This window comes from Barbus barbus, assembly GCF_936440315.1.
Source record: "Barbus barbus genome assembly, chromosome: 49".
NCBI lineage: Eukaryota > Metazoa > Chordata > Actinopteri > Cypriniformes > Cyprinidae > Barbus > Barbus barbus.
In genome coordinates this window covers 12,533,461-12,555,481 of record NC_136727.1, presented here as the reverse complement: position 1 = coordinate 12,555,481, position 22,021 = coordinate 12,533,461, and the positions used below count along the sequence as shown (strand labels likewise).

Below are 22,021 nucleotides of genomic sequence, written 5' to 3'. Positions count from 1 at the left end.
CATATAGATTTGGTACGACATGCAGGCAACTGATTCACAATGATATCATCTTTTGCATTACATCTCACATAGTTTGAGCATCCTGCCATGTTCTGGATGGCTTATACAGTTAAAAATAAGTCTAACTTGGTATTTCATCATTTTTTCCCCATTCTGTCAGAAATGTGTCTTATGGTAACACTCCCTAAAAATGTATCCAATTGTGGTCAGGAGATTATATAATTATAGATTATTACAATTATATAACACATCCTCAAAAAGTCGACTAGTTTTTATCCAAATGACTAGTCGATTACAAAAATATGGAGTTTTGCACATCTGTAGCCTAGTTATAAAAGTGCTTTCAAACATATAACCAAACTGAATCCAAAAAAGAAAACAGCAATGACAACTCAAGAGGAAAGTGTTAAATAAAAAGGATGAAAAGATGGAAGTACACACTGTGGGAGGTAGAGGGGGGAGTCCACGTACCCCTATCGACGCATTCAACTCCCCCATAGTCACCTGTTTGGCGCGCTCCATGGCCTGGACCACCTGCTGCTGGTGCTGTGGATGGAGGTCAGAAAATGTCCGTCAATGATAAACAAACAAGCAACAAAACAAGGCAGATGGCCACCCTAATGTGTCTTTGTTTACTGCGCGATTTTCATTTTCTGAAGAGTGTGTGCTCACACACACACACACACACACACACACACACACAGGGCTGCATTTTGTATGAATACACACTTAAAACAGGAGAGGAAGTTGTTTTTCTTCTGTCAGGAAAAGCTTTGGGCAAACCGTAAGCGTTTTTGTGGAAGTGGGTTTACAAGAATAACAATAGGCTTCCCAGAGGCATCCGAATGAGAGACTATGTGAGAACGTGAGGAAATATGAGAGGAAGAGAGAGAAAAAAAAAGTGTGATTGCATGTGTGTGAGAAACAGAAAAAGCAATATTATGTGTGTGTGTATGTGTGAGCACAAGTGAGTGAATTATCAATCACAGAACGTCTGAACACCATGTGGTATGTGTGAGTCTCATGATGTGCAGCTGTGGGACTGAGTGTGTGTTGGTCTCATCTCACCTCCTGTGACAGGAATGGAATGAGCTGGGCACAAATCACATTCAGCCGTTTGGCGATCTCCGTCTGCAGAGATATGAAGCAGAAAGAAAGCAAAAATAGGTTTCATTTAACATAATATTCCTTTTTTAAATGTAATTTGGCCATTTTTTATAAGAACAATACATATTTTTATTACTATTATTATTGTTATTATTATAATATGCTGCATCTATTGTACAACCATGACAATTATTCTTAGTATTAGTAACACTAATAGTAGTTATACATTCCGAATAATTAATAAATTTACTACTACTAATACTATTAAATAATAAAATACTACAAGTACTACTACTAATAAATGTTATAATATTTTAATAATAATAATTATTAGTATTAGGTCATCATCATCATCTAAACTAATTGATTACTACTACTATTAGTAGTGGTGTTTGTAGTAGTACTATAGTAGTTTCACATTCAGAATAATTATTAATAAGCTTACTACCACTACAGCTAATAAATTAATATTATATATTAATAAATTAAATAATTAAAACATTGTTTATTCATTAGTAGTAGAACTTATACATTAGTTCAGATGCAGCGACAACCATGATTAAGGCATCAAAACATTGCGATGACTGACACTAAACTATCCTCTCAGACAGGAAGACACTGTTTGACTGACATAGAGTGACCAACCCAATTTTGTGTTTGTTTTTTAAGGGGAGAGTAAATCTGAAACTGTACATAACTTACGAGCTTACTACCATTCACAAACACATCTACTGAATTGTTTGATGCCACGAACAGTGCACATTTAGCCTCGTAAAGCCAAAGAATGCCAAAGAGATTATGAAAAAATGCCAATTAGAGCCAGCCCACAGTCAGCCCATGCGCACTTCTTGGGCACCAAGCTGAGACTACAATTACAAGACCGTGATAACCGAAATGCTTCAGCAATAGTATAAAAATACAATCTTGTTCACCCAAACGTATCTATCACACAAAACGTCGCAAGGGTGTGTAACCTGCTACCTCCGCTCACACAGCTAGTAAATATTTTAGCCCTCCACATCTGGTTCATGCTAATTGTTGCGCAGTGAGGAGAGGGGATGCCTGAAATATTCATGCCCAGCATCTGCTGCTCCGGTCCAGCCGAGAGGAGTGACGCCTCCCCCTGTGAGCAGGTCAGTGGTCTTGCCCCATCGAGCTGCTGTGTCTTTTGAGGCAGTGCTGGGGGTTGCCATGCTAAGGCTATTGTAATCATTTACCAAGGGGCCAAACAAGAACTCCCCCGAGCAGAGAGCAACCCTTCCCATGGCTGTTTATTTTGCCAACAGGTATAAACTAACATTGTTATATCCATGTTCACCCACCCGCCACAATATTTTTCTTAAAGGGATAGTTCATGCACAAATTAGTGACTTAAATGTTGTACCAAACCCATATGACTTAATTTCTTCTGTGAAACACTAAAGATGATATTTTGAAGACTGTGCTGGTCGCTCTTTTCAAAGCAGTTAAACTTAACGGGGACTGGAGTTTTTGAGTTTCAAAAGGACACAAAAGCAGCATAAAAATATCATGAAAATGATTCATATGCACTGTTTTCAAAGTCGTACAAGAGTTTTGGAAGATGAACAGACCAAAATTTAAGTCATTATTCACAGGAAATCTTGACATTCAATGTGACTTTAGCACATTCATGAAAGAAAGTCTCCAGAAGAAATGGTTTTGATATGAACTAAAACAATTATCATCTAAATCATTTATGTTGATGGAAATAAAGCTGAAATCAAATGAAATATAAATATTAGATGAAATGCTTAAAAATACTAAAACTGAAGTACTAAAAGTTTTTTTAAATAATAATAATAAATAATAATAATAATATATATATATATATATATATATATATATATATATATATATATATATATATATATATGAATAAAAACACACTAAACTAAACTCGGGTTCGGAATAATACATTCCTTATAAAAAGATCTGTTCAATGAATCCATTTAACCAGCTCCCAAAGTGATTCTTTCACAAATCAGACTGATCCGTTCTCAAGTTCAACTCACTGACTCAATCATTTGGCTGTATATGACTTACATGTTCTTCACATAAATTTATTGTATGACCCAGGGCTATTATATCCAGTTAAAACTTTACTTTAAAGAAGTTACTTGAAATAAAACTTTAACTGAAAACAAAAATTTAAAAAAAGTAAAAAAAAAAAAACGTATTTTATATCATTTAGTTATCAAGGAACCATTTCGTTTAACAATGTTACTAAAATAACTAAAACTAATAATATATAAGTAAAAAGTATTAATAATAAAATAATAGTATGCCAATGGTGCGAAAATAACCCTTGTATGACCATTTTGATACTTCAATTATACTTTTCTGCATGTTTTGCATTCTCTTTAATTCATTGTAATTGCCTGTAAAAGAGCAACCATCACATTCTTCAAAATATCTCTTTGTATGTCAATATATGATTGGGTGAGTTCACTAAATTACTGGCTGTAAAAAGACCCCCCCTCCACCTCCACACTTTCCAGAAAGGAGGAACAGACCCCACCCATATATCTTCTATCTCCATCCATCACAGTCCTCCCCAGGGAAGCACAATGATTTCTTGTTAGGGAACGGCAACTACAAAATGACATCTTCAGAGGAGAGAGTGGGGGAGGCTGGGAAAAGGGGAGGGCAAGAAGGAGGGAGCGAAAGAAGAGAAATCGGGGGGGGGGGGGGGGGGGGGGATAGGCTAGTAGAAAGGCACAGTTAAGGAAATTACAGAGTGATGGGAGATGCAGAAAGACGGGGAGGGGGAGTTACATTAGAGAAGGGAATTCGTGGAGCATGTCAAAAAAGAAGTGCAATTGAAATGGAGGGAGAGAACAGACGCTCCGAGAGCGCTGACCTAATTTAAACTGACCTGACATCTGCACGAGAGAGAGAGAGAAAGAGACTAAGCGAGGAAGGTCGGGAAATGCAGATGCAGTAGCAGACGCAATTTATGAGGAAGGAGCGAGAAAGTCACAGCTAGCTACTTTTAGACAAATCGCACACACTCGTGTGTATGTGTGTGTGTGTGAGAGAGAGAGAGAGAGGGGACAGGAGGAGTGTGTGTTATTTGTTGATCTAATTAGTTTGTTTGCAGATTAATTTTAAAACAAGTGCCACGGGCCAGACCTAAGAGGATTTGGACTATATAAAACGCCCACAAAAAAAGATCCCTGCATAATTGTATCTGAATTATGAACCCTACAAAAGATAAAAGGAATAATAAAACTCTCCAGCACAAATCACAATGTGACACCGAACAGGCATTTTTGAACTGTCAGCCCACGTTAAAACCATTGAGTGTGTTTGCATGCACAGCAAAGGAGTAGAGATGGGCCATGATGGTCAACTAGTCATCCAACAACTAACTACCCATTGATGTGATTTGTTTTTCTTATATTTTGTTAGTGAATATGCTTTAATTAGCTAAAAGCATCTTTACAATTTTGCATCTTATCCCATAGAAAGCATGAAATATTTCAAATACTCGATCGACACTGTAACGCAAATTTGGAATAAAAATACAGTGCCCTCCATAAGTATTGGAACAGTAAAGACAAAATTGCTCTGTTTCCTGTGAAGTCAAGACATTTGCAAATATGATCAAAAGATGAATATGAGACAAAACTACAGAATGTCACATTTTATTATTAGCCGTTTCAACACATACATGTTTTACCAAATAAAAAGAACAGCACTTTTAGAGTTCATCCCATTGATGTGAGCATAAGTATTGGAACAGTTGAACATAAGGCAGATATAAAAGATTAAAAGCTATTATTTAGTTGCAGATCCCATGAGCACAATCACAGCAGTGAGTCTGTGACCCATAGACATCACCAGACTCTTGGTCTCATCCTTTGAAATGCTTTTCCCAGCCTTTAATGCAGCCAATCCCAATTGTTGTTTGTTTTGGGGAGTTTCTGCCTTTACTCTCCTCTCCAGCTGGTGAAATTCATGTTCAATCAGATTTAAATCTGGAGATTGACTTGAGCAATCTAAGACTTTCCATTTCTTTGCCCTTATAAATTCCTTGACTGAACTGGCAGGGTGTTTTGGGTCATTGTCCTGATGCAATATGAAGCACTTCCCAATTAATCTGGTGGCATTTTCTTGAATATTGGTAGGCAAGATGGTTTTGTACCCTTCCAAATTCATTCTGCTACTGTCATCATACATTAAGTCATCAGTAAAGTTGAGAGGGCCTGTTCCAGAGACAGCCATGCATGCCCATGCCATGACACCACCTCCACCATGCTTTACAGATGAGGCTGTATGCTTGGGATCATTTGCAGTTCCCTTTTTTTCTCCACATTTTTGCTTTCCCATCACTTAGATAAAGGTTCATCTTTGTTTCATCGGTCCATAAACACAGTTCCAAAACTCTTCTGGCTCATCTTTGTGCTTTTTTGCAAACTCTAATCTTGCCTTTCTATTTTTGGTGCTGGTCAGAGGTTTGCATCTTGCTGTGTAGCATCTGTAATTCTGTGTCAAAGTCTCCTGAGGACAGTAGATTGTCAGAGCATCAGCCCAGCTTTCAGGAAGTTGTTGGTGATTTTACAGACACGTCTTTTAGGATCCATTTTCACAGCTTTTATGATTTGTCTGTCATCAGCTGTTGTTTTCTCAGCCGATCAGGTCGTTGCTGGTGTCGCTGGTGGTTTCCAAACTCTTGATTTCTCCATGCCCTTTGTTTTTGCTTGAGCTCTAACTGACTTCCTCTTTTCTTTTAGCATCCAAATTGCTTGCTTCTCTCTCAAAGTCAGCACCCTCATCTTCATCCTGATTTGTGTGTCATCATCGAAAGTAATGGATATAACTGATATGACACATTCCCTGCTTTTAATATCTGAAGAATTAATGCAACAGGACACAGCTGATCACTTAGAAAGACCTGTGAGGCAACCGCTCCAATACTTATGCTCACATCAGATAGAGGGAGGAAACTCTAAAAGTGCTGAACTTCTTAGCTGGTAAAACATCTATGTGTTGAATCACCCAATAATAAAATGTGACATTCTGTAGTTTTGTCTCATATTCATCTTTTAATCATATTTGCAAATGTCTTGACTCCACAGCCAACAGAGCAATTTTGTCTTTACTGTTCCAATACTTTTGGAGGGCACTGTATGTAGTTATTCTCAAATTGTCTTTGATACTGTGCTAAACTAAAAATGGTTTGCATTTTAGTCGCTTCTGTTTAGTGTAATTGTTCCTTTTATATGTAATGGTGTGATTCATTGGTCAAAAAAAACAAATAAAGATCAATTTGACTGATAGTTTGATTTATTATTTTACTTAAATTAAGAAATTAAGATTTCTATAGATATCACTATATATCGTTATCGTGAATTTTTGAGGCCATGATAAAATAGTGTAGTGAAAAATCTGATATTGTGACAGCCCTACTTTTTTGAAGAAAGAAACTCGTATAGTTTTGGAACAACATGAGGGACAGTAAATGACAATTTTCTTTTTTGAGAGAACTATCCCTTTAAATGTGTTTACCTTAACATTTGACTGTTGTTTCAGTATAATTGGTGTAAAATTGCTAAATCAAAAGATATTAGCAGAGGGAACCAGCAAACTTACCTGTTTGTGCATCTCTATGTTGAGGCCGTAGGACATTTCGTAGTACTGAAAAAAGAAACATATCATTAATCTGACAAATACTAGGAGTATTCGAGTTGGCTGTTTCAATGTTAATTAGTATCATTATTTGTTTGGAAATCATTGGAAGACAAGTTACTCTGCAGAGGTGAGAAGTGTTGTCAAAAGCACCGACTTTGGTACCAGTGGGCACTGAAATTTTAAAAACATCCATTTCCCGCTAACATTTGAACGCTGTTGAGCCAATTCTTTAACACCTCTGATTGGCCATTGTGTTCAACAGATATGACTGTGATTGGCTACAATGATCATCGCTTCACGCTCTTCACAGGTGTCTGTCAACGATCGTCTATGTGCAGATATTTTAAGGATGCACTGATATACGTGGCTTTCAAATGCTCCCATGTGCTTCTGTGTGAGCACAGAAAAATATCATTTTTTACAGTCAACAGTATAGTAATATATGACAGAAGTTACTCTCAAACCAAACAGGTTTCCACTTTCATTGTGACAAATTTGTGGCCAACTTGAACATGTTGCGAAATCTGCATGGGGAAACTTTCACCCTCTTCCGAAATTCCTGATTGCATGGATTCCTATTGAAATGGGTTACAAAAATTGGCCAAACAATGGTAAATGTAATTACACCATTAGAAAGGACAGACTTTGCCACAAATGGCAGAAATGAGCTTAGAGCTGATTCAAAAAATTAAAAATCATCCTAAACCCATATGTGGTTCTTTTTAAGAGTCTTTTATACAAATGTAGTCCACATGAAGAACAGCTCAAGACCACATTTACTGATAATATTCACCTTTACCAAATCTCACATCAAGTCTGAAAGTAAATACTGATACATTTTGTTTTGTTCCTCACAAAAATGGCTTCATTAGACATATATAAAGCAAGCAATATGGTCTACTTTTTTGTCTTTTCGTTGCTCAAATGCTTAGGCAAAAACTCCTACTTGTCTGTTCCATGTCGGTAAATACATAATGTTCACTTTTTAGTAAACAATTCCTTTCAGCTAGCTGGATAAATTCTGGTATTGAGGAGTCAAAAAAAAAAAAAAGTGTAATTTTATTAGAGAGAGAGAATCAAGTAAAAAGGAAAGGAGAGGCAGATAGAAAAACAACAGAGACGGAGGGATAGAAAGACCCTGGCAATAAAAGAAGCCGGCCTGACAGCTGCCTGTTGTATTCACCAGCTCTACCAAGAGCCCACGGTGTTGCTAGGCGACTCCCACACTAAAAAAATTATGAGCCAAGAAGAAAAAAAAAAGGGAGAGAAAGAAAACGGACAGAGAAAAGGGGTTAAGCCGTCTGCCAAGAGCAAATGGCATGCCAGGCACACATAGCTGCCATATCTGTGGGCACTGAGGCGCATGGCAGCAGCTCTGAAAACTCATTCTCTGTGATGGATGAGCTGCGTTTGAAGGACTTCTGATTGAGGGCTGGAGAAAGATGTCTGCTGTTTGGATGCGTGTCGCATCTGATGCAAAACTAAGTTGGGGGGTGTGTGTGTTTGTCTTACCATGACATAATGTCTCTGTATTTCTGTCTTCTCTGTGGCCAGCTTTTCACACTCCAACTTCAGACTGCAGAAGAAACAGAAAGAGAGATATGTTTTGTTGGATTGGTTGAAAGAGCGATTCTGCTGGACTGTTTGGGTGTCTTGAGTTTTACCGTATTGAGTTTTAACTGCCGTATCTTTTTTGAATCTAAGATAAGTGGAGGTGAATGATTCAAAAGAGATTTTAATCATTTTATTAGGCGGTCTATAAACACTATAAAATTCAAGCTGCCTTTTTGGCAAACTGCCAAAATGTGATGTAAGAACAGACATAAACGAAATATAAAAAATACAAAGACCTAGAGACAAACTTCAGATATACAGACAGAGACGACAAAGACAAAAACAGACAATTACAGACAAATAAAAAGACATATCACAGAAAGAGATAGGAACACAAACTGAGCCAGATAAATGAAAGATAATGAATGAATGAATAAAGCCAGATAATGAAGACAGAAAATTAATTAGAAAAAGAGACAAACAGATATATAATATATAGACAATAGATTTGCAAGACAGAAATAGACAGAAATATACAGAGATATAAAAACAGAATAAATAAAGACAAAAGATATAGACATAGACAGGATTTAGAAGGCATAAAAGAGACAATATAGACAAGATGTGGACAGACAAAGATATAGAGACACAGATCGACAGATAGTTACACATAGAAAGTCAAACACAAAATGTAAAGATATATAGACACAGATATATAGAAAGACAAGATAGATGTAAAGACAGACAGATAACGAAGACAGAAAATGAATGACAGAAGGCCAGAAAGAGACAGATTGACAGATAGATATTCATTAGGCTATATATAGACAAGATTTACAAGACAGAAATAGAGACACATACAGAGATAAACAGATGACATAAGAGACATAGAGAGAGATAGGCAGGGACACAGATACATATATAGAAAGACAAATACAAGTTAGATGTAAAAGACAAAATCATAGAAAGACAGGAGACAGATAGAAAGTCAGCTAGAAAGACAGACAGAGACACAAACCAACATACATAGACACATACAAGATGTACGAAAAAAACAACAAAGAGACAAAGACACACAGATAGTCAAAAACAGACGGATGACAAAGTAAAACAGACACTCGAAGAAGCAAAAAAATAGATGCAAAGACAGAGACAGACCAACAGCTATATATATAGATAATGAATAAGACAGAAAATGAAGACAGACAAGAGGAGAAACAGATATTTATAAGATATACATAAGATATATAGACACAAAGTATCAAAATATAGATGTACATGATAGATAGACATGAGACACAACAGATGTGATAAACAGAGTGACAAATAGATGCACAACGACAAAGTAATTAGATGTAAAGACAGACAGACAGACACCCCACACACCAACATTGAATCCACTACAATCACACAGTATACTCTCTCTCATCTCTTGGCTGTATTTCAGCTCTTCACACACACTGACTTGTTTGCAGGCGTCAGATTTATGCGAGCGCGCAGGAGGGCCTGGGAAAATTAGAATATGATTAATACTGCAACATTACTGCGCCGCAACAGGTAATAACGGCACATCCGCTCTCCTTCACTGACTGCGCACAACCGTCGATAATTGACTCATTTATCACCGCGAGTGAGGAAGAGCGCAGAGGATGATGGGCGTGGGGTGCTGGGGATGGGGGGGGTATGTGCGGGAAGTGAGAGAGGGAGCTGGGGAGGATTAAATTCATTCCCCTGCAAGAATTTATTACACTGGAATTGCCTCACTGCAAAAGTCACCCCTGTCGCAGGATTTCCGAGAACTGACAAATCTATCTGTGCGCGTTTCGCTGAGACAGTCTCCGCTTATTTATTTATTTCCCATCTCGCCTGAATGAGTTGGCCTCAATTATGCGATGCGGTGAAGACATCGCTCCCTTGTGCAAAATCGTAGGGGAAGAAAAACAGCATGACAGCTCAGAATATTGTCAGGTTCATTGGATAAAGATGCTAGATCTGTTTTCGGGCTTATATTTACATAGGTTATGAGATATAAATTCCATCATTTAAATTCTGCAGTGTCTCACACATGAGACAACTACACGCATGCGCTGATTTGTGACTGCGTGTTTTGAGTTTGAGCTCCATCAAATTGATTCTTTATCGTCTATTTTCTATCTTAAAAACAATGTTATACACTATAATTTTCATTTCTATCACGTGTGAATATATCCCCTATAGCATTCTAAAACAAAACCAATCAGAGCGCCTTGTTGTCACTAGTTTTATTTTGATTTCTCAAGTCTGCTATTAGCTTATAGCCCGTTAGCATCGCGAGTGCGGCTGCCGCTAATCTCGCTTACATTGCTAATACTCTATTCACACACATTAGCATTGTTTCACTGTTACTTGCTTAAATGGCGGATTTGTGTCTACCTTTGAGTGCAGGTGAGGACACATTAGAGCTGCATTCAGTGCAGCTGGAGCTGGAGGCCGTGGAGAAGCAGATCCGCAACCTGATGGAGAAGCAGGCCCAGCTGAGAGAGCGGACAGCCATGCTGGAGACATCCCGGGCTGACGCTCACAAGTCCGGGGTAAGTATACAGCACGCTGCTAACACTCCCACCACCTGCCACGGACCCTGGGTGCACCAGCAGCGGAAGACGCGAACCAGGCCCCGGGCGACGACCTCTCCGCCTCCGGTCTTCGAGATCTCCACCCGGAACTGCTTCACTTCCCTCCATGAGACAGAACGCGATGCTGTGATCGTCGGAGACTCCATCGTCCGGCACGTCCGTGCTACTTTAGCTGAAGGTAAAGTGCACACTCACTGTTTCCCCGGTGCTCGTGTTCTCGATGTTTCTGCGCAGATACCCGCGATCCTGAAGGGCGACGAGAGCATCGGTGCTGTCGTGCTGCACGCGGGGGTTAACGACACCAAGTTGCGGCAGACGGATACACTGAAGAGGGACTTCAGGAGCCTGATCGAGACGGTACGCAGCACATCACCCGTGACGACGATCATCGTGTCAGGACCGCTTTCCACGAATCGATGAGGACACGAAAGGTTCAGTAGACTGTTTGCTTTAAACGAATGGTTATTGTCATGGTGTAAAGAACAGAAACTGCTCTTTGTTAATAATTGGAATATTTTCTGGGAGTGTCCTAGGCTTTTTCGTGCTGATGGCCTGCACCCCAGCAGAGTCGGAGCGGAACTCCTGTCGGACAACATCTCCAGGACGCTACGCTCCATCTGACTAGTAAGACAATTCTCAAATGACTACTATGATGACTTTTGTTCTACCCACTTAAAAGATAGAAGTACTTGCGTTGTCCAATCTATACAGACTGTGTCTGTTCCCCGAATAGCAAGGTCAAAATATACATTTAATGCAGGATCTAGAAAAAAATCTGATCGTGATTAAACCAGAAAAATGCAAAATAAATGAACAAAAACTATTTTTAAAGCTTGGGCTCCTAAACATTAGATCACTCACACCCAAAGCAGTTATTGTAAATGAAATGATCACAGATAATAATTTTGATGTACTCTGCCTGACTGAAACCTGGCTGAAACCAAATGAATATTTTGGTCTAAATGAGTCTACTCCACCAAGCTACTGTTATAAACATGAGCCCCGTCAGACTGGTCGTGGCGGCGGTGTTGCAACAATATATAGTGATATTCTCAATGTTACTCAGAAAACAGGATACAGGAGGTTTAACTCGTTCGAAATACTTCTTAATGTTACACTGTTAGATATGCAAAATAAATCTCTCCTGTCTCTTGCTCTGGCTACTGTGTATAGACCGCCAGGGCCATATACAGATTTCCTAAAAGAATTTGCAGATTTCCTCTCAGATCTATTGGTTAATGTTGATAAAGTGCTAATTGTCGGAGATTTTAACATTCACGTTGATACTACAAATGATGCGTTAGGACTTGCGTTTACTGACCTAATAAACTCTTTTGGAGTCAAGCAAAACGTCCCCGGGCCCACTCCTCGTTTTAATCATATGCTAGATTTAATTATATCGCATGGAATTGATCTTACCGATATAGATATCGTACCTCAAAGTGATGATGTTACTGATCATTTCCTTGTATCGTGCATGCTGCGTATTACTGATATTAATTATATGGCTCCGCGTTATCGTCTGGGCAGAACTATTGTTCCAGCCACCAAAGACAGATTCACAAATAACCTGCCTGATTTATCTCAACTGCTCTGTGTACCCATAAATACACATGAACTAGACGAAATAACTAGCAACATGGGCACTATCTTCTCTAATACATTAGAAGCTGTTGCCCCCCTCAAATTGAAAAAGGTTAGAGAAAAACGTACTGCGCCATGGTACAACAGTTATACCCATTCTCTCAAGAACGAAACTCGTAATCTTGAGCGCAAATGGAGAAAAACTAACTTAGAAGTTTTTAGAATTGCGTGGAAAAACAGTATGTCCAGCTATAGACAGGCTCTAAAAGCTGCCAGGGCAGAGCATATCCACAAATAAACAGACGCCACCCGATCTAAATATTCCCTCACAGTTTAATAGTAATGACTTTATGAATTTCTTTACTGATAAAATAGATAATATCAGAAATACAATAACAAATGTATATTCTACTGCGTCTAGTATTTCAGCTTCATTCATCGCACCCAAAGAAAAACTGCAGTGCTTTACAACTATAGGACAGCAAGAGCTAAATAAACTTATCAGTGCATCTAAACCAACAACGTGTTTATTAGCTCCTGTACCCACTAAACTACTGAAAGAGTTGTTACCTGTAGCAGAAGAACCGCTTCTCCATATTATTAACTCATCGTTATCTTTAGGTCACGTCCCAAAACCATTCAAGCTGGCGGTTATTAAGCCTCTTATTAAGAAACCACAACTAGATTCTAATGAACTGGCAAATTACAGACCCATTTCAAATTTTCCGTTTATGTCTAAAATTATAGAAAAGTTGTGTCTGCTCAATTGTGTTCCTACTAGCAAAAAAATGATCTCTATGAAGAATTTCAGTCAGGTTTCAGGCCTCACCATAGTACAGAAACTGCACTTGTTAAAATCACAATTGACTTGCTTCTTGCTTCAGACCAAGGCTGCATCTCATTGCTAGTATTACTTGATCTTAGTGCTGCGTTCAACACTATAGACCATGACACACTCATAGATTGAGTATAAAACTATACTGGTATTCAAGGGCAGGCTTTAAGATGGTTTAGATCCTACCTGTCCGATCGCTACCACTTTGTTCATTTAAATGGGGAGTCATCTCAATTATCACCAGTAAAGTATGGAGTACCACAAGGATCTGTCCTAGGTCCTCTGCTATTTTCAATATACATGTTGCCCCTTGGAAATATTATTAGAAAATACGGGATTAGTTATCTCAACAAGACCAGATGAAACTTCTCAACTATCTAAGCTAATAGATTGTGTAAAAAATGTAAAAGATTGGATGACCAATAATGTCCTCCTATTAAATTCAGATAAGACAAGATATTACTTATTGGACCAAAAAACAGTACACAGAATCTCTTGGATTACAATTTGCAACTAGACGGATGTACTGTTACGTCCTCTAAAGCAGGGGTCTCCAACCTTTTTTACACCGCAGAAAGTTACGGTTTGATAAAAATCTTGTTGACCGGGGGGTGGGGGGGGGGGGGGTTTGGTTGTTGTGGATGGTCTTTAAAACAGGTCGATTCATTTATACTGTTATCAGCACGTTGAAGTATATTCGTCTCGTCTCTTGAGAATATGCGCTGTTAATGCAGCATTAGAAAACTCAAGTTTTTTTACTTTCACTTTCTGTATGACTGAAGTTAAGACGTTCACCGGCATAACTATTGTGCAAAGTTTGGACGTTGCTGTTGTGATATCCATTGGCTCGCCTTCATGGTTTAAAACAGAAATATTTCCAGTATTGCGACGTAACTGCAACCCCCATGCATATGTATCTTAAACGCAGGGATACATGAAAGAGGAATCAAATCGGTATGCCGCGCTGTCTGAAACACGTCTCTATGCTTGTGCGCGCTGTACTGGCACACACCCGAATCGCATACAACGCAAACAACGGAAATACAGATTCGAAAAATCATTTACGCACAATAAATAACAGCATCATATCTATTCACATTTTCCCCCGAACGTTCTCACGACCCGGTAGGAATTCTTCCACGGCCCGGTAGTGGGTCGTGACCCGGTGGTTGGGGACCTCTGCTCTAAAGTAAAAAATCTGGGTGTTATATTAGACAGCAACTTGTCCTTTGACAATAGTCATATTTGTCATATTTCCCATGTTACAAAAACAGCATTCTTCCATCTTGGAAACATTGCCAAGCTTCGAAACATGCTACCTGTTTCTGATGCAGAAAAGCTAGTTCATGCATTCATGACCTCTAGACTGGACTATTGTAATGCACTGCTAGGTGGTTGTCCTGCATCTTCAATAAACAAGCTACAGATAGTCCAAAATGCAGCGGTTAGAGTTCTTACCAGGTCAAGAAAATTTTATCATATTACCCCAATTTTACAGTCTCTGCACTGGCTACCTATTCAGTTCCGTATCATTTACAAATTATTATTACTTGCCTATAAGGCCCTAAATGGTTTAGCTCCTGCGTACCTAACTTGTCTTCTACCACGCTACAATCCAACCCGCTCCCTAAGGTCGCAAAACTCTGGACTTTTGGTAGTACCTAGGATGGCAAAGTCCACTAAAGTAGGTAGAGCTTTTTCACATTTGGCTCCCAAATTCTGGAATAGCCTTCCTGATAACGTTCGGGCTTCAGACACACTCTCTCTGTTTAAATCTAGATTAAAGACATCTCTTTAGCCAAGCATTCACATAATGCATCTTATAATCTTGTACTGCAGTTATATCTGATCAAATGTACATTATTATTATTCTTTAGCTTGGGTTGAACAAATCATTTTTGCTTAGATGGAACAGCAGCTACGCTAATTATGTCTCTATTTGTTTCTCTGTTTCTGTCACGGGATTAACATCCCGTGGTAACTAGGAATTACAGAAGCTTCAGTCTGGATCCAACCCTTAAATGATCTGAGATGACCGAACACCTGAGGAAAGATGATGCCAACCCCTCAGAGGATGCCAAAGCTCAGACAACATACAGAACTACCAAATTTTGCCATAAGTTAAATATATTAAGGTTCTGCAATATATAAATATATTGTGGAAACTTAATTTCCTGTAGAGCTGCTTTACAACGATTTGTATCGTAAAAAGCGCTATACAAATAAATTTGAACTTGAACTTGGAAAAAGGGCGCAGGGAGTTCAGCGTGCCACGAGGCTGGAGTGGATTTAGAGAGGTAAATCCAAGGCTAATGTGGAATTAAACTTTAAAAGGTCAAATCTGTTAAATGCAGGCACAACACCTCGACACGCAATAAACAGCAGCAACTGGAAGGTTCTGCAAGTCCAAGCAATCATTGAGCATTAGTTGTTCTACCCCTTACAACAATTTAATATGTTAAAAGGATAGTTTACCTAAAAAACTAAATTCTGTTATTAATTACTCACCCTCATGTCATTCCAAACCTGTAACACTTATCCATGCAGCTACCACGTTCAAGGCCCAGAAATGTAGTAAGAACATCGTTAAAATAGTCCATGTGACATCAGTGGTTCAACCTTAAATTTTATGAAGCTATGAGAATACTTTTTGTGCGCATGTGGTAGTTGTGTTATGGTCTATGCAGGGTGAGAAAGCTCTCGGATATCATCAAAATATCGGAATTTTTGTTCTGAAGATCCAAGCTCTTACAGGTTTGGAACGACATGAAAGTGAGTAATTAATGACAATTTTCATTTTTGGGTGAACTGGGTGAACACAAAGGAAGATATTCTGAAGAATGGGGGAAACAGAGCAGTTCTGGGGCACCATTGACTTCCATAGTATTTTTTTTTTCCTACTATGGAAGTCAATGGTGCCCCAAAACAGCCTGGTTACAAAATTTCTTCAGAATATCTTCCTTTGTGTTCGGCAAATAAATTCATACAGGTTTGGAACTACTTGAGGGTGAGTAATTTTATAACTCAAGTCTCTTTTAGCACGCCTCATGGCGTTTGAACTTTAAATGGTTAAATGTGTGTTAGGTGACTAAAAGAGCAAAAATAAAATAAATAAATACAGGTGTAATGCAAGTGTTAGAGGTTGCTATTCAAATTCTATATTTTGTCTAAATAAACACCAAAATCAATCTAAATCAAGCCAAACTGACATGGAATTAAGGCACATAACAATGTACCTAAAGATTCCTACCCTTAATTACTTCATTATAAACCTCAAAAACATGCAATGAGAAAGGGAGATAAAGAAAAAGAGAGAGAGAGAATTATAATACACAATTATATTACACAATTATACTCTGTATAATTTTGTATGTGACAAATAAAAATCTTGAAATCTTGAGAGAGAGAGAGAGAGAGAGAGAGAGGTCTCTTTCTTTCCCTGACAGCTGATAAGATGATCATCTGAACGTGCCACAAATCTGCAGGCTGCCTGCGCCACAGCAATGCAGCCAGCAAAGCACCATTATTTCAATATGTACACACGGGCTAACTGCACTTTTAATCATCTCGCACCACAACAGAGTGAATTCATAACGACGACTCCAAGTGAAGCGCCTGAATGAGAAATCTGAGTGAAAAAGCAAATATTCAGCCTGTCGGTGAGGAGCATCAGTCCAATTAGAGAAAGTGAGGACACTTCCTCACAGATCTCATCTTCATTTGCCATGCCTGTGCCTCATTAGTAAAAGCCCTTGTGTCTTCTGTATTCTCGTAGTGCTTTTTCATCTCTCTGCTTAAAGCGCACGCACACATAGTGATTAGTTAGTGAAATAGTCCAGTTCAGAGCTAAATTAAACCCCATTACTGCCAGAGAAAGGATTGATGAAGGTTTTGCCTTTGCGGCAAATTTGCATTTTCAGCACACGCAAACTCATACACTCTTTGAAGCCTGAAATGTGCTCTATGCTAGTGCATGAACACAGATGCATTTCATACATTTAGAAATTACAGATTTATAAAGCAACATAATTACATGTTGCATTCTCAGCACTGCCACAGGGGGCGCTAATGTTTATTTTTCTTTAGGTCAACAAATGTCACAGCCGTAGATGCATAATGAATCCTAGATCATGTCATTTTTTGTCTACTGAAAGTTTTTCAGAAAGACATTTTGTCAGCTGAACAATCTCTATGTTGTCAAACAAAAGTGCAATCCATTGAACCCACTGTACTTCTATTTTTCACAGCCTCATCTTTATTCCTGTCAGAAATTAAATTACGGTGCTACACTGACTAAGGTCCAAGACTGCTGAACTGTTAATGAAGTTAAAAACAATGGCATGTAATGTTTATAGCTAGCTACAACATAAGTTTTCCTCACCATACGTTAAGGTGGCAAACCGTAATACCATAAAACAAGGCCATGCCCCCGTTATTCCACATGGTGGAAACTAAAAAAGCACTGTTGATGCAAGTATACAGCAAACAAATCTGATGAAAAACTCTGTCAGACACACACCGACATTAAAGCGCAATTGCGAACCAAACCACCCACCACAAACACATGCACTTAAATACACACGCGCTTGATGGGGGAATGCCGGGCCACACGCATACAGATGTATCCAGCAAAGCAGACCTAAACCACAAACCCCAGACTGCATCATAAAGATGCCTAGAATCCACTAAAAAGTCCACTCTGTCTGGGCACAAAGAAGGTACCATGGGTATCAGCGCAATGCTGTTTGTGTGCGGGTGGCTGTCTGTGGGTTGGCTGTCTTTATGTCTGAGCCATTGCAAACCAAGGGGGCACATTAGCAAGGTAAGTGAGCTGGTGTGTGAGCTTGTGTGTTCGGAAAAGGAATGGGCAAAGCAAGAACTACTGTAATGAGAACCTCCGGTCTAAAGCTCTCCTGTCTGCTGATTAGAGGCCTTCTACACCAAAAACACCCAAACCTAAACACACGATCACAAACACGCAAAGACATATGCAAAACATGTGCAGCGCTGCAAGCAACACAGCATGGTAGCACCGTTTGGAGCAGCTCTCTTTGTTATGCAGTTCCTGCCCAGTTCACATTTCCTGCTGGACCTTGCGCTGTAACCTGACCTCGGCCTAAGTGTGTTTCTCACATAGACCAGAGGCCACACACAAACACACCTCTCCCCAGCTCATCTTGCCAAATCTCTTTAGCTCTGACTCTTTCCTGTCCTTTAATCCAACACCAATCAGCCTCCAGACACAAATTACGAGAACTAAAATTAAGATCTAAGCCATGTGACATATAGCCAAGAGCTGTTTGTGCCTGTCTGGCGGATCCCATGTGTGCTTGCCACATTCTACCTGGAGCGGGACCAGATCCGTGGCAGGAGAATTCTTTTGGGAAATGCCGCATCTGAACATCATGGGAAGGCCTCTGATAATCTTGTTGTCTGACCTAAAGAAGATTTGCGATTTCAGGCATCACATTGTGATGCCTCACGAAGTACCATTCAGGGGCTAATTACAGTGTTATCAAGAAATGCAAGTCAAACTGTAAAATCACCCATTGACTTGAACTCACAATGTTTGACATTCAAATTATAATGCTGCTTTGTTGTGTAGAAAAGATGGTATTTACAGGATAAGCATACATTAGCAATACTGGCTATAATTATGAGTGGGGAAACTCTGGATTTTCTTTGAGCCCCTAAATTGAGTTGGAGAGCACATCAATTAGAACTTCATAGGAGAAGCTAAGTGGTATTGATCATAATACTTGTCAATCTTGACCATAAGCCATAGTATTCAGACTTTTAGTATTCAGAGTTTGTGCACCACTGATGAAAGACAGTGATAAAACTTCCACTGTTTTAGCCAAATTATGAGGCGTCAGGCTTGCACATCTAATCTACATTTCCCATCACTCTCTGTGGCAGCATGAGAATGAAACAAAAGCATCAATTGCACACCTAATGCACATCATCTGCTCTGTTTTTTGTCGCTCTAGAATGGAAAAAGGAAAAATAATGGAAAAGAATGAAAGTAATATAGTACTCACATTGTTCATTCAATTCAGACCAAAATCACACTGACAATTAATACTGATTAACAAGCATAACTTGCATGAAGTATTTGCATACTGTACTGATTGGATCATACATTATTTTACTAAATGGAAATGCAGTTAATTAGGTCTTGAACAAAGTTTTAAACTTATGCTGAAATGCTGTAATAATAAACACCCAACAAGAGAATTGGCTCCTGCTCTAAATTGATAACAATCGTGCAGGTGTTTGGTCCTCTGCATCAGGCTTAAGCCAGATTCATTAGATATCCAAGCAACAGCTAACTGCAAAAAGCAAGAGCAGATAAACAACTCTTAAAAACTGACTGGGAGACCAATAGAGGGCCGTATTATACATTAAATTAATTTAGAAGTGTGCATAAAATAACTGCTTCGCTGTTGGCTTCTGGGAAAGATTTTGAACAAATTCAACCATAACTATCCAGGCAGATATAAGTGTAAAACCAGCATCCATCAGCAGGGCTGAACTGTGTTTGTACAGAGGATTTTTGAGCTTATTTCACTGAACTCCGAAGGAGGGAACAGAAGAGACCTAACAATAGGAATGTGGGGACTGGGTGGATTTGCCGAATCTGGCATGAGGAATCAAAGCTGCAGCCGTGTGAAGGCTTGCCAGTAATAAGGAGGGGTATGCGAGTTTGCAGAAGGGGCATGGACTACCATACCGGAGAGGATGCCAGCACCTACCAGAAATAACACACGGGTCATGCCTGATCTGGCCACATTCTTCAGCCTCCGAGTACACATCAAACCCATACCCACAGAATCAAAGGTGCACATGTGTGTTATGAGAATGTGGGGGGCCTTTCCCATTCAGAAGCTACAGCAAGGGATTTCTGTTGAATACTAACAAAATTCTATGCCCTACTTGTTAGAAATTCCAGCCGGTGTTGAATAGAGGCCTGTTCCTGGAAGGCCACCTTTTAGCAATAACCTCCATGGAAGTTTCTAATAATCCAGAAAACCAGTTCAGGTGCATTTAACAACTGTTAGAACTAAACTCTGCAAGAGAATGGCCCTCCAGGTGCACCCATTGTGTAGAAGGTTGATCAGATGGATGGCTAGCTGTTGGGGGTGAAGTCAGTCATCTTGATCAGGCTGGTTAGAGCTCACACACATCTTTGGGAAACCACAAAACTAGCTACCACAAGAAAGCAACCTGACAACCCTAACCACTGACATTTTAACCTTTTTATAGCCCAACAAATTGCACAGCATCAGGAATTCTGCAAAGACGCCCTTCCATGGGTTGACTAAATTACAGGCTTGGGAATAATGATTCTCGATAATACTGACATTAGACATCTTAGAGCTTAGCACATATATGTATTAGAAAGGGGGTTGTACCTGTGATACTGTGTCTGCAGGAACTGGAATTCCTCCTTTATGCGGTCCAGGGTCTCGGAGTAAGTGAGTTTCAGAGGTTGGGTCGACCCCGATGCTGCAGCGGCCGCAGCTGCGGCTGCAGCAACTGAAGCAGAGGACCCAGGGGGTGGTTGCAAAGGTGCCTATGTGGGAAAATAAAGGAGAGTTAGCATCTTATTTTTTATTTTTTTTTAAACGGATGAAAATCCAACTGTCGGGCCTAATGCATGGACCTGAATCCGTCAATCATTTCAACACTTATAATGAAACTCGGCTTAAGACCGTGAACTACGTATTCTTCAAAAATCAGACGATTCATTCAGTGCAAACATGATTTGAGGAACTCATTGCACAGAAGTCTGCGAGCATGATCGAGAGTGCTGTGCACATGGCAGAAATGAAGGACACTGATGAAAGACAAGCTCCCTAGAATGAGAAAGAAAGCAATGAAAGAATGAGAGAGGATGGGGGTTGGGGTAGTTCCATGACATAGGCTCCATTGTAAAGGGATAAAGCATTACAGACAGATGCGTGTCTATATCACATTGGTTGTGGGTGTGCTGAGGACGGGGGTTTGGGGTGGCAACCATGCTCGCTGCTAGAATTAAGACATTAGTTTAAAATTAAGCATGGATAAGTAGAGGGTGCAAGAAAGAGGACCCCATCAGAGTGGGACCCCACCAAGCTCACTGAATTCCGCCAGCTCCAGCAATTAGGAGCTTGGCCTCAGGGTAATGCAGACAGACAGGCAGACAAAAGCCTATGTGCTGTACAGTAGGGCCTGTCCATCCGCCTATCTGTCTTCAAGCACTTCTGCTGACGAAGGTCCTTGAGCTCACAACTGCACCTCACAGGGGTTCTCGCACTTCTCACGGGAAACTCTTCTTCTAATGAGCTAAAAGAGGGGAAAACCGCCAAAAGGGACATGATTGATCAAATGTGAAAGTGTATAAAGCCCCATTACTTCAATTAGCATGGAGCATTTGGTTTTGACGGTAGTCACATTTACTGCCAAGCACTTGAGCGGCTAACTGTTGGCAAAGTGTCATAGGATGTTATGAGCATGTGTGACCTGCATTAACACTGTAAAGGCCTTGACTTAGCCAAGAGTTACTTTGAAAATGAAAGACACAGTACATGGACAGTTTAAGCTTAAAGCTGGTCTTGGAGGGATGGGGACAGATGTAGCTGCAAATATCAAACGGGGGTGGAGTGTGTCTGTGGGTGAAAGGGGTCACCCT

At 39.6% G+C, this 22,021-nt stretch overlaps 1 protein-coding gene across 1 annotated transcript in view; it reads right to left on the bottom strand.

Annotated features, from left to right (window-relative positions):
- The window catches only part of LOC306867822 (transducin-like enhancer protein 1), a 37,173-nt gene that overhangs the window by 10,160 nt on the left and 4,992 nt on the right, over positions 1-22,021 (bottom strand). Inside the window, exons 2-6 of the mRNA XM_079413716.1 lie at positions 20,763-20,923; positions 8,275-8,338; positions 6,724-6,768; positions 1,069-1,131; positions 442-546 (exon numbers count right to left, since the gene is read on the bottom strand). Coding sequence (XP_079269842.1) covers positions 442-546; positions 1,069-1,131; positions 6,724-6,768; positions 8,275-8,338; positions 20,763-20,923 — 438 coding nt within the window. The remainder of the gene's footprint in view (positions 1-441; positions 547-1,068; positions 1,132-6,723; positions 6,769-8,274; positions 8,339-20,762; positions 20,924-22,021) is intronic.